Source organism: Lactuca saligna, chromosome 6, assembly GCF_052625555.1.
Source record: "Lactuca saligna cultivar CGN05327 chromosome 6, ASM5262555v1, whole genome shotgun sequence".
In the NCBI taxonomy this organism is placed as follows: domain Eukaryota; kingdom Viridiplantae; phylum Streptophyta; class Magnoliopsida; order Asterales; family Asteraceae; genus Lactuca; species Lactuca saligna.
In genome coordinates this window covers 18523592-18538268 of record NC_136422.1, presented here as the reverse complement: position 1 = coordinate 18538268, position 14677 = coordinate 18523592, and the positions used below count along the sequence as shown (strand labels likewise).

Below are 14677 nucleotides of genomic sequence, written 5' to 3'. Positions count from 1 at the left end.
TATATGTGTGTGTGTGTGTGTGTGTGTGTGATTATATGTATTTAATAAAATATTATTTACGTGGGCCATATTTACTTTCGTGTTTTCGATTTAATAATTGGCATCATGTATTAAATCACATGTGATTATATGTATTTAATCACATATGATTTATATGGACAATATTTATTTTCACGTGTTGATTCAATAGTTGTTCTTGTGTATTTAATCACATGTGATTATATATTCTTAATCACATATGATTTGTACGAAAAATATTTATTCTTGTGTCGATTCAATAATTGTTCTAATATATTTAATCACATGTAATTATATGTATTTAATCACATATAATTTATATGGACAATATTCATTATTTTTTTCTCAATTCAGTAGTTGTACTCATATACTTAATCACATGTGATTATATGTATCAAATCGCATATGATTTATATTGATAATATTTATGAGTCAATATTTTTTCTTATGTATTTAATCATATGTGATTGTATACATTAATCACATATGATTAATGTGGAAAAAGACATTTTATTTAATCAAAAACGCAAAAATGAATCTTGTGTACAGAAATCATATGTGACTAAATGTACAAGAACAACTATTGAACAAGAATGTGAAAGTGAATATTGTCCATATAAATCATATCTAATTAGATACATATAATCTCATGTAATTAAGCACACAAGAATAGCAACTGAATCAAGAACGCGAAAATAAATATTTACCACATAAATTATATGTGATTAGATACATATAATCACATGTGATTATATGCATTTAATCACATATGGTATATGTGGACTATATTTATCTTTGTGTTCTCGATTCAATAGTTTTCCTTGTGTATATAATCATATGTGATTATATGTATCTAATCACATATGATTTATATAGACATCATTATTTTTTGTCTGTATAAATCATATGTGATTAGATACATATAATCACATATGATTACAGTGGGCAAAAAAAAATTATTGAATCGAGAATGTGACAGTGAATCTCATCAACATAAATCATATAGGCTTGGATACATATAATCACATGTGATTATATTTATTTAATCAAATATGATTTATGTATACAATATTTATTTTTGTGGTATCGACTGAATAATTGCTTTTGTGTAATTAATCACATGTGATTATATGTATATAATCATATATGATTTGAGGTGAATAAGATGCATTTTTTTCCTTCTTGATTCAATAGTTGTTCTCATGTACTTAATCACATATGATTATACCTCTAATCACATGTGATAAAATACATGAGAACAACTATTGAATCGACAAAGCAAAAATGAATTATGTACACATAAATCATATGTGAATAGATTGATATAATCACATGTGATTATATGTATTTGATCATATATGATTAGATTCATATAATCACAAAGCAAAATGAATTATGTCCACTGCCCACACCCACCTACCACCCACCAAAACACCACCCGTCACTATCACCAACACTTGCAACCACTCACCCACCCACCACCAATCACCACTACCCCCCCCCACCCACCCACCTACAAAGATTTGTTTATTGTGTTCTTGATACATTAGGTTTTCTCTTGTATATAATCACATGTGATTATATGTATCGAGTCACATGTGATTATATGTATCAAATCATATATGATTTATATGTTATTCAATACATATAATCACATGTGATTAAATACACGTGAAAAACTAGTGAATTGAGAATGCAAATATAAATATTGTCCACATAAATAATATATGATTGGATACATATAACTATATGTGCTTATATGTATTTAATAAAATATTATTTATGTGGGTCGTATTTATTTTCGTGTTTTCGTTTTAATAATTGGCATCGTGTATTAAATCACATGTGATTATATGTATTTAATCACATATGATTTTCATGGACAATATTTGTTTTCACCTGTTGTTTCAATAGTTGTTCTTGTGTATTTAATCACATGTGATTATATATATATTTAATCATATATGATTCGTATGGAAAATATTTATTCTTGCATCGATTCAATAATTGTTCTAATATATTTAATAACATGTGATTATATGTATTTAATCACATATGATTTATGTGTACAAGATTCATTATTTCTTTCTTAATTCAATAGTTGCACTCATGTACTTAATCACATGTGATTACATGTATCAAATTGTATATGGTTTATATTGATAATATTCACGATTCAATATTTTTTCTTATGTATTTAATCATATGTGATTGTATGTATTAATAACATATGATTAATATGGAAAAAGAAAAACTATTTAATAAAAAACGTGAAAATGAATCTTGTGTACAGAAAGCATATGTGACTAAATGTACAAGAACAACTATTGAACAAGAATGTGAAAATGAATATTGTCTATATAAAACGTATCTAATTAGATACATATAATCTCATTTAATTAAGCACACAAGAACAACAACTGAATCAAGAATGCAAAAATAAATATTTTCCCCATAAATTCTATGTGATTAGATACATATAATCACATGTGATTATATGCATTTAATCACGTATTACATATATGGACAATATTTATCTTTGTGTTCTCGATTCAATAGTTGTTCTTGTGTATATAATCATATGTGATTATATGTATCTAATTACATATGATTTATATAGACATCATTATTTTTTGTCCGTATAAATCATATATGATTAGATACATATAATCACATATGATTATATGTATTTAATCACATATGATTATAGTGGACAAAGAACAATTATTGAATCGAGAATGTGACAATGAATCTCATCAACATAAATCATATATGATTGGATACATATAATCACATGTGATTATATGTATTTAATCATATATTATTTATGTATACAATATTTATTTTTGCGGTTTCGACTGAATAATTGCTTTTTTGTAATTAATCACATGTGATTATATATGTATATATTCATATATGATTTGAGGTGGACAAGATGCATTTTTTCCTTCTCGATTCAGTTGTTGTGCTCATGTACTTAATCACATACGATTATACCTCTAATCACATGTGATAAAATACATGAGAAAAACTATTGAATCGACAAAGCAAAAATGAATTATGTGCACATAAATCATATGTGACTAGATTCATATAATCACATGTGATTATATATATTTAATCACATATGATTAATTTGGATAAAGATTTGTTTTCGCGTTCTTTGTTAAATATTTGTTATCGTGTATATAATTACATGTGGTTGTATGTATCTGATCACATATGATTTAAATAGACAAGATTTGTTTTTTCCAAATAAAATCATATGTTATTAGAAACATATAAATCACATCTTATTAAATATATTCAATCACATATGATTAAAGTGGAAAAAATGATTATTGAATCGTAGCCACATAAATCATATGTGATTAGATACACATAATCACATGTTATTAGGGTATCTGTGAACAATAACATAAATCAAGTAATGCCTACATAATAGTACTCACCGCCAACCCACCCGCCACCACCACATATGGTTATATGTATACATATGATTTATATGGATACGATTCGTTTTTGTCTATATAAATCATATGTGATTAGCTAGATATAATCACATATGATTAAATACACGACAATAACAGAAAAATGTATATTATCCACATAAATAACATGTGATTAGAAATATATGATCACATCTGATTATATGTTTTAATCACATATGATTTATGTGAACAACATTCAATTTCGCATTGTTGATTCGTTAGTTGTTCTCGTATAATTAATCACATGTGATTATATGTATGATGTATCTAATCACATATGATTTATATTGACAAGATTCATTTTCACATTTTCTCTTCAACAAAATTTTTTATGTTTTTAATCACATGTAATTTATGTGGGCAATATTTATTTTTGCGTCGATTCAATAATTTTCTCATGTATTTAATCATACCTTTATTACTCTTTTTCCATTCAATAGTTGGTCTCGTTTATTCAATCACATATAATTATATGTATTTAATCACATATAATTTATATGGACAATATTCATTTCCACATTTTCGACTCATTATTTAGTCTCATGTATTTAATCACATGTGATTATATGTATTTAATCACATATGATTTATATAGACAAAAATATATTTTCGCGTTCTTGATTCAATAATTGTTCTCATGTATATAATCATGTAAGGTTAAATGTATCTAATCACATAAGATTTATATGGACAAAATTCACTTTCGAGCTTTAGATTTGATAAAATTTTCACGTATTTAATCACATGAGATTAGATGTATTTAATCGTATATGATTAATTTGGATAATTAGTTGTTTTTGTGTTCTTGGTTGAATATTTGTTATCATGCATATAATCACATGTGATCGTATGTATCTAATCACATATGATTTATATAGATAATATTCATTTTTTCCAAATAAAATTGTATGTGATTAGAATCATATAATCACATCTGATTAAATGTATTTAATCACGTATGATTAAAGTGGAAAAAACAATTATTGAATTGAGAACGCGAAAATGAATTTTAGCCACATAAATCATATGTCATTAGATACACATAACCAAATGTTATTATATGTATCTAATCATATATGATTTATGTCATTTTCATGTTCTTGATTCAATAGTTGTTATCATGTATTTAATCACATGTGATTACACATATCCAATGTAACTCACCTCCATAATAGGAGAGTTAATGTAACTCACCTCCTTAAACTTGAAAATCAGCTAGCATGAACAAGATGGATCATTTTCCTTCCGAGAACCTACATAACAATTATAACATTATTTATCTTGTGCTTTGGTTTACTACTTTTATAAAACTTATGTATATATTTTCTTATTTTCTCTTTGATTGTAGTGCGCTTTTGGGGATCTGTTTTCTTACCTTTAAACGCATTCTTAAATTTCGATAACATGATATTGGTAAAGTTCCCCCTTTTATCTTTTCAAAAATATAAAGATCTTATTCTAATAATTTTTGGTTGATTTTATTTTAAATTTAAAAGTTAGTAACTTTAGGCTGTCACTTTCTGGACCACTCAACACTCTTAGAATAAACTATACCAATCTAATAAGAGTTACAACAGTCCCTTTATATGTGGGAAACTATACATCCATATCTAATTATAGGATTTGGATTTTTTGCATTTGGAGTTCTAATGAATTTATGATGATTTTTTGAAGACAATGCATGAAATCTATGTCAGCATGGACCAGCCTAAGAGGATTGCCAATTTTACCCCTCAAGGAGTTGGAATTTCGAAATGTGATTCAAAGTTTGAAGAAACTAGACAAACTAAGATTTCCAGAAAACTAAGTCTCACGATTTTTAGATGTTCTTATTGACCTGCACGAATTTTAGAAGTCGGAAGACAGATTTTGGAAAAATTAATCATAATAGCTTTTAAATCACTTTTGGTGTTCTATTAAGGACTTAATGGTTAAGCCTTAACTTTATCACTTTTTATATGATTTTTGGTTACTTATTAGGCTATTGATATGTGAAATTCAATTTAACCTAAGGGCCTTAATGCTTGGCTTAATGAGGGTTCAAAGTTAAGGATTTTCACATAAAATGATACTTCTTCATTGAGGCATTTCATGAAACACTTGGTGTTCATAAAAAATCTATACAAATATCAACCTAAGGGCCTTCATCTCCGGTGGCTTCCTCCACCTCCGATTGTTTATTCTCCAGCTAAGTTGGGGACTCAAATCTATGTTACAACCGCAACAGGATGTTTGAAAGCAGAAAATAATTGAATTAATGTTTTCTCTTTTGATACAAATATTTTAAGAGATGGAGACCGTGACAAACCTCGAGAACTGAAAATTGACATTCTGATCGAATTGATCCAATCCTCCTTTTCTTTCTCTGAATTTGCGATAAATTGTATTAGATCTGGTGGAGAGCTCGAACACAATTACTTGTTAAGGACATCTTCAACTCCTTTCACAGTAAGACAGGCGGCCATTAGAATCACACCAGTACTTGACATTCTCATAGTTATTGGTGTTGGACTGTTAATCGCCATCATGAATCGCCATAGGGTAGCCATCTGAGTTGCCGATGGAGATTACAATTTGTGACTTGTGAGGGCTCGATTCTGTGATGCTCGTGACCTGATGGAAACTCGTGTTCGCTGCAGGATGGTGTGAGGTGGGAGGAGGCCATATTAGGGTGGAGGGTCGGATCAGAGATAGGTGTTGATATTTTTTGCGTGAATAAGCTTACCAGTTGGAATATTTATGTTAAATAACACATAAGCCCCATCTAAATTAAAACTTACACGCGTTTTTTTTTCATCTGATTAGTATTTATTCACAAATGTTCTCAATCTCAAAAATGTTCTCATTTGAACATAACTATATATATATATATATATATATATATATATATATATATATATATATATGGAGAGAGAGAGAGAGAGAGAGGTCCACAGGGGGTGGGACAACTTTAGCACCTACCCAGGATCAATTCAGGCTAGTGGCGTAGCCACATATACTTTAGGGTGGTCCTAGGTCCTACCTAAGGTTTAATATTTTCTAGAATTATATAGAAATTTATACTAGGACCTACCTTTTGGTATTGAAAAATATAAAGTACCTATCGAATTATGTATGAGGAACCACATAATTTTTTGTTCTAGATTCGCCATTGATTCAGACCCTCAAATGAATGTCACTCATTTCATTTTCAAGAATTTCATCAATTTCACAAAGGTATTGAAATATAAAAATCTTGTGCCACTTTGACATTCCCAAAACAACGAGCAAAGCGGTCAAGCTAAAGTGAAGCCCCCAAGAGACTACGACTGTATGTCTTTTACTCTCTGAGTTTTCCGAATTTTGATTTTCCATTTTGTTAACTGATTTCTTATGAATTTTTTATATGAGTTCTAATTTCTAGTTCTCTAATGTTCTACAAGTTCTAAATACTTGTTTTTAAAATCTGAAGTTCTAAAGTTCTATCGTCAACCATTAACTGTCAACTGAAACTGATTTCTCTATGACTTTAATATCTCTATCCGAGTCTGATTTCTCTCATCTCCTAAGGTTTTAGGTGTTTTAATTAGTGGTTAGCTTTGAGAAAGAATAAAAACTATCGAAATGTCACAAAACAATATGGTAGATCCACACCATGAGCATGCATGAAATAATTGGATTCTTTTGAAGGTTGGATTAATTTCAAATTTTATTTCATGGGTATATAATCCATAAAAAGGTTGTGTTTTTTATTAGTTTGAAGCGTATTAAGGGGTGAATATGTACGAGGTTTTTGAATTTGGTATTATTTAAAGGGTATTAAGGGGTGAATATGTACATGGTTTTTGAATTTGGTATTATTTCAAGGTTTTGTTTGATACGTGATTTTGTTCTTCATTCAATTTAAGAACTATAAGTTGCAACTCAATCTAGGTATATAAAATTGGTTGTATGATCATGTTTTTGTTTTACTAACAAAGGCAACATGAAATGGTGTTTATAATTAGGTTGTTCAAGTTGTTTGGAAGTTTAATTTGGCCCCAAACATGGATACAAAATTTAGTAAGTTTGTATAATTAAGATCCTAAAACCCTGTTTATCATGGTGAAACATGTTTTTTGAAAGAAGTTGGGTAAAAGCATTGAAGAAATGCTTTGAAGATTGGAATGGGATTTTATAAGGTCCTCTTAAATTGTACAAGTGCATTATTTTAATATAATTGTTGAACCTTATTATAATTTAATTTCAGTAATTTCATTATATTTTTCTTTTATTTTGAAATGTCTTTTGCTCCTGCTTCAAACTAGTTTGGACTTGACTGTATATAATGCATGCAGTTTATCTTTTTACCTATAATAATTAAAGCTTATTTCCTGCAAATTCGTGTCCAGGGCCGGCCCTTAACATATGCCGGGTGTGCGACCGCACAGGACCCGCATTGTTTGGGGGCCCGATATATATATATATATATATATATATATATATATATATATATATATATATATATATATATATATATATATATATATATATATATATATGAGATGTCGAAATTAAAGTAAACAAAAAGCTAGTGGTTGACATGGCAAAGGCACTTGACATTCATGCGTTAGGTCTAAGATCGAAACTTGGCACTAGCAATTTTGTTTTTAATTTTTATTATAATTTATTAACCCATCCTTTTAATTCAAGCGTAACAAACACGTCTATCCCATAAGGAATTATCTAAGTCAAACACCTCTTTAATTAAATTAGTATATAAGTCTCATTAAACTAAGTATATCACATAAAGAATTAGTATCTAACACAAACACGCATTTAATTAATATATAAGTCCTTAGCCTCTTTTATTTATTTGTTGAGTTTGGGCCATAAGGAATTATCTAAGTCAAACACATCTTTAATTAAATTAGTATATAAGTCTCATTAAACTAAGTATATCAAATAAAGAATTAGTATCTAACACAAACACGCATTTAATTAATATATAAGTCCTTAGCCTCTTTTATTTATTTGTTGAGTTTGGGCAATTCAGCAGCAAAGGAAGAAATAAGAAAAGGTTCGTTTTTTTTTTTCTCTAATGGTAATATTTATAATTCATCATTATTATTATTTTTTATAATCATTTGTATTTATTTTTCTAGTTTACATTGTTATTGGTATTGCTCATTCAACGTTTTGATATATTCAATTAGATTTCTAGAGCTCTTTTATCATAATTTTAATTTTTATCGAGTATTTGGTTGATTATTGTTATTTTATTTTCAGAAATAATGCCTCCTAAATATTTATCTGGTAGTCAAAAACGTAAAAAGAGAAAAAGAATTGAAGAATCAACAAAGGCTAATAGTGGTTCTCTAGATAAGTTTTTCCAAAAAAAAAAACCTAAAGTTCCTTCTCAAAATCAAAATAATGATGATATTCCTGATAATTTGGGTGTTGATGTCGAAGGAGATCAAATTAATGATGTTAATCTTGATAATGTTAATTTCGATGGAGATCGTGTTGATGTTGATCATGGTAATGACGATGGTGATGACAATGAAGATGATGGTGATGATGTTGATGATGATGATGATGATGATGATGTTAATGTTAATAGTAATAATGTTGATATATTCGATCCAAGAAATTGGGATGTACTAAGCACATACATGGTGAAACGTTTGGTAGAGAAAGGTCTTAAAAGGGATAATACTATTGATAAGGGTCCACCTGATAGATTTTCTAGACGGTTTTCTGCAACTATGTATACTAGAACTCTGCCTAATAAACAGACATGTAACAGAGAATGGCTGGTATACTCGAAAGAGCTTGATAAAGTTTTTTGTTTTTGCTGTAAAATATTTAGAAAAGGGATCCCCAAAGGTCAATTAGATAGTGAAGGTTATGCAGATTGGCAACATCTTAGTACAAGACTTAAAGAGCATGTAGTTGGTTTAGATCATCTCACAAATTTAGCTACTTGGTTTTAAATGCATGAAAGATTGAAAGTTAATGAAACAATTGATAAAGTGGTGTATGATCAATTTAAGAAAGAAAGGGAGCATTGGAAACAAGTACTATTAAGGATTATTACACTAGTGAAATATTTGGCTAAATATAATTTCTTGGAGTGATTGAGATGTTTGAAGAGTTTGACCTGGTTATGAAAGAGCATGTGCGTCGTATCAAAAATGATGAGATCCATGTCCATTATCTTGGCCACAAGATCCAAAATGAGGTGATACTTTTACTAGCTGATGAAATTAAACGAGAAATCATTAAAAAAGTAAAGGAAGCAAAATATTACTCCATCATACTTGATTGTACCCCTGATACAAGTCACCAAAAACAAATGCCTTTGATAGTGAGGTACGTAAATTTCTCCTCCAATGATGTTACTGTAATCATTTTTAGGTTTTTTGAATGTTAATGATACCACTGGTAAAGGGCTCTTTGATATTACACACGATGAATTAAAATCTCTTAGTCTTGATATTGATGATATGCGGGGGCAAGGGTATAACAATTGATCAAACATGAGAGGAAAACATCAAGGAGTTCAAAAGAGATTTTTGGACATAAATTCTAGAGCATTTTATACTCCATGTGGTTGTCATAGTCTTAATCTTGCACTGTGTGACATGGCTAACAGTTGTAGTAAAGCTAGAGATTTTTTAGAGTCATACAACAAGTATATACAATATTTTCCAATTCTACTAAGAGGTGGCAAATTCTGAAAGAGAATATCAAAGGTTTGACTCCAAAATTATTGTCTGCCACTCGGTAGGAAAGTCGTGTTGATAGTGTGAAGGCTATTAGACAACAACTTCCGGATTTAAGAGAAGCTTTACTTGAAGTTGCGGAAAAAGAGAAAGATGCTAAAATCCAAGGTGAAGCTAAATCGCTAGCAAATAATGAGCTTGGTGGATTTGAGTTGTTGGTATCCATAGTCATTTGGTATCAAATATTGTACATGGTGAACTTAGTTAGCAAAAAATTACGGTCAAAAGATATGCTTCTCGATGTTGCTATTAATGAAGTGAATATGCTAATTGAGTACTTCAAGGAGTTTAGAGAAACAGGGTTCTCCAAGGCGATTGATGATGCGAAGGAACTTTCCATTGAAATGAATATTGATCCGGTATTCTCTCAAAAGCAACCGATTAGTAGAAAAAACAATTTGATGAGAATTCAAGTGATCAAGATGTTGTATTTTCAGCCGAGGAGAATTTTAAAGTTAATTAATTTTTATATATTGTTGATCAAGCGAGTGATTCTCTTAAAACAAGATTTCAACGATACAAAGAGTATGAAAATATTTTTGGTTTTTTGTTTCCAAAAAAATGAAGGAATATGATGACAAAGATCTCAAGTCATGTTGTAGCCGTCTCGAAGCCGCACTTAAGTCTGGTGAACAATCAGATATCGATTCTCATGAACTTTATATGGAGTTAAAGTTGTTTGACATGTTCTTACCGAGTGAAATTACGGGCCCTATTGATGTTTTAAAGTATATGAAAAAAGTCGATTGTTTTCCTAATGCAATTATTGCCTACAAAATCTTGTTGACTATTCCTGTAACAGTCGCGTCTGCAGAAAGAAGTTTTTCAAAGCTAAAGTTGTTGAAGTCCTACCTAAGGTCCACAATGTCACAAGAAAGACTTAATGGATTGGCGATATAATAGCTATTGAGAACGTTATATTGGAGACTATTGATTATGAAGAGTTGGTGAGCAATTTTGCTTCCAAAAATGCTAGAAGAGTCTCGCGATTCATGTAGTTGTCTAAGATTATCTATTGTATGATCGTTCTTTTCTTTTGCTTTATATTATAACAATTATGAAATAATTAATGAATTTTTGGTATAAGTAAAAAATAAATATATATTTAGGGGCCCATTTTTTAGTTTCGCACCAGGCCCTTAAAATCAACGGACCGGCCCTGTTCGTGTCTATTTTCCTGCAAATTCATGTCTAATAGTTGTAGTTATGTTATAAGTTGAAACTATTTCACTTGACTAATATAGTTGTTCTTAATCTAAGACCTAGAAATATTTAATTATTTGTCATTTAAAAAAAAAAAAAAATAGTTGTAGTAATGCTGTTGGCTTTGAATAAGTCAAAGAAAGAATTGAATATACTAAATTCTGTTTGGTAAGCTGAATATCTTAAATTAAAAATAACATGGTGCTAAGTGACAACATTGAACACATCGACAATGATAACATCAATGTCCATGAAGAACAGGGCCTTTTATGTTCTTTCAAATTCTCATGTGTACTTGGTTTTCGTAAATCCTTAGGATCGGGTGGTTATCTTAACCTCTGATTTCTCTCTTTAACAAGAGAGCTCTAATTAGAACAGTATTGATAATCTGAATGAAATGATCCCCTTCGACAGGTTTGGTAATGATGTCGATAATCAGGAAATGGGGAGTTTTGGGAAGTTGCCTCAGTTATGGCAGGAAGATGATACAGGAAATAAATCTAATGCAACCCATGGACTTTCGTTTTCATCGGAATACCATGAAATAGATCAGCAACAACCACTAAAAGCTTTCCATGATTTGGATGCCTTGTTTCTGGACACCACCCCTCCATTTCCACGGTATGAACATCAGATGCAGGAGCTTGCAAATATTGAATCTCAATATTCTGAGCTTGTTAGACCACATGCAAATCCTAAAAGGACAAAGACAAGTCCTGATGTAGTACGCTATGAAGTGAGTGGGCACAAGCTATCAACTGATGCAGTTATTCGTTTAGGTGGAGAAAAGTTCATACAATCTTGTTCATCTTCGATAAATGATATCTCAATGCCTAGCCATCCGTATAGCTCTTCATTCTCTGTATTTTCTAATCAGAAAGCTAAAGATATTGAACTCATTCAAAATCTTTTACTTTCGGCAGAGAATGTCTCTCAACAACAGTTTGAACGTTCGAGTAAGCTTCTCAATTGGTGTGATACGTTATCTTCTAGTTCTGGAAACCCTATTCAAAGGTTAGTGCACTATTTCTCTAAAGCTTTACGAGAGAAGATAGCTAATGAAACCGGAAGAATCTCATTCCATGGCCCAGGAAAGGAACACGTAGATTATATTGAAGAGAGAACGTTGAGCCCTAATCCAACATCGGTCTCAGTTTATCAGAAGTTACCTTTTTTTCAAGCTGGTAAATTTTCTGGGGTTCAAGCTGTGGTTGATGCTGTAGCGGGAGCAACAAAAGTGCATATAATTGATCTCTCGATCAAACAAGGTGTGCAGTGTACGATTCTAATGCAAGCTCTTGCATCTCAACCCACTTGTCCCATCAAACATCTTAAAATAACTGCTGTCGGGACTAACTTTAAAGAGAAGATTGAGCAGACGGGTCATTGGTTGAAGAGTTTTGCTGAATCGATAAACCTGTCTTTCTCTTTCAATGTGGCTATGGTGGGAGATATGCTGGATTTTAAAGAAGATCTTCTTGAGTTGGATACAGAGGAAGCATTGGCTGTTTTCTCATCGTATGGTTTGTGGGGAATGATTGGGCAGCAGGACCGACTTGAATCTTTGATGAAAGTGATAAAAAGTATAAATCCTCGTGTTATGGTGGTAATCGAAGGTGCAGCAAATCTTAACTCACCCAACTTTGTGGATCGTTTTATTGAAGCTCTTTTCTTTTATGGAGCGTTCTTTGATGCTTTAGAAGACTGTATGGATCGTGAAGATGAAGACCGTTCTATAACTGAATCTGTGTATATGGGTAATGGAATATGGAGCATTGTGGCAACTGAAGGAGCGGAAAGAGTGATTCGGAATGTGCATATTAATGTCTGGAGAAAATTTTTCGCCAGGTTTGGAATGAAGGAGACAGAATTGAGTATGTCCTCTTTATATCAAGCAAACCTGGTTACAGGTATATTTTCTTGTGGAAATTCTTGCACTTTTGATATGGACGGAAATTGCTTAATTATTGGGTGGAAAGGATCACCAATCCAGTGTATCTCTGCTTGGAAATTCTCATCAGGATAGTGATCTTGGAGCACTTAATGTTTAACCTTAGATATGTAAATAAGGCCACAAGGCTATATACTTTTTACCTGCAATGCAGAACTTGTGCATCTCAATTTTCAGCTGCATGTTTTTGTTGTTAAAATTTATTCATCTCTCTTGTGGCCTGAGAAATAACCATGTTCAATGTGTTTGCTATGGTTAATACAACACTAGCATGCAGCTTTTATAATAGATTAATATGATTTAACTGCCACTTTTTAACTAATCATATTTTATTTTCAATCAATGATGAGAATATTTTATAATTTTTCCTATCCCTTTCTCCAGATGGGGAAGGAGTGGGTGTTTATTACTAAGAAACATTCTCACCCATTTCTCAAATTGACCTTCGTTAGGATCGTAACGGCCCTTGTAGCTCATTTGTAAGAGTTAAGAACATATAATGTGTAAACTCAGGGAATCTGTAACACCCGATTCAAGGTATTTTTCATTTTGACCATTGGTGTGTAATTAGTTTGTAATTTTGGTCCTTAGGGGCATTATTGTAATTTTTGGGAGGGGAGTGCATACGCTGGGCGTACCTCCGGTCAGTTGGGCGTACGTAATCAGGTGACAAACCCTAATTTTAGGGTTTGGACCCAATTTAAGCAACCTTATGTCCCAAGGTTCTCTCATTTCCCAACCTCCATTGTCCTTTTGAGTCACATTTCAAAACCCTAGCTCATCTAGAGAGATTTAACCCTTTGTGTGTGTTTTAGTCGGTGTTTAGTTAGCCTTGAAGAAGAAGAAACTTGAAAAGGAGCCTTAATCAAGTACGAGCTTGTAGATCCAGAATCTACTCTCACTTCTCAGCTTCATTAAGGTATAAAGCTTCTATCTTGATGACTATATTGTTAGGGTTTGTTTTAAGAACATTTTGGTCCCATGCATGAGTCTAGTGTTGATTTGTCACTCCAAAAGTTATGAGTGGCTCCTCCTGATGTTTCTGAGATATCTAGTTCATAAAGTTAGCATCTTAATGGTTGAGGATCAACCATGCAAGAGTATACGTCTATTTGGTGAAAGTAGGATGCTAAATCTAAGGTCGGGATCTGATATTTAGAAATTTGGTCTTAAGCAATAAGGACTTAATGGATGAAGTGGTTGAAGCGATTATACTTCAGGCATACGAATTCGTACGTTGATCGTACGCATCTGGATCCTCGACTCTA

General features: G+C 31.1%; 1 protein-coding gene and 1 pseudogene across 1 annotated transcript; both read left to right on the top strand.

The window, feature by feature from the left end:
- The first annotated feature begins 8761 nt into the window (after window positions 1–8761).
- On the top strand, window positions 8762–11155 carry LOC145002342 (uncharacterized; annotated as a pseudogene).
- A 531-nt stretch (window positions 11156–11686) lies between these two features.
- On the top strand, window positions 11687–13702 carry LOC144999996 (DELLA protein RGL3-like). Its single transcript, XM_078959136.1, has one exon. The coding sequence runs from the start codon at window positions 11856–11858 to the stop codon at window positions 13482–13484; it is 1629 nt and encodes a 542-aa protein (XP_078815262.1). The 5' UTR covers window positions 11687–11855; the 3' UTR covers window positions 13485–13702.
- Window positions 13703–14677: the final 975 nt, after the last annotated feature.

Bases quoted from the DNA above. Each gene is read 5' to 3' on its own strand.
- LOC144999996 (XM_078959136.1), top strand. From the start codon at position 11,856: ATGATCCCCTTCGACAGGTTTGGTAATGATGTCGATAATCAGGAAATG.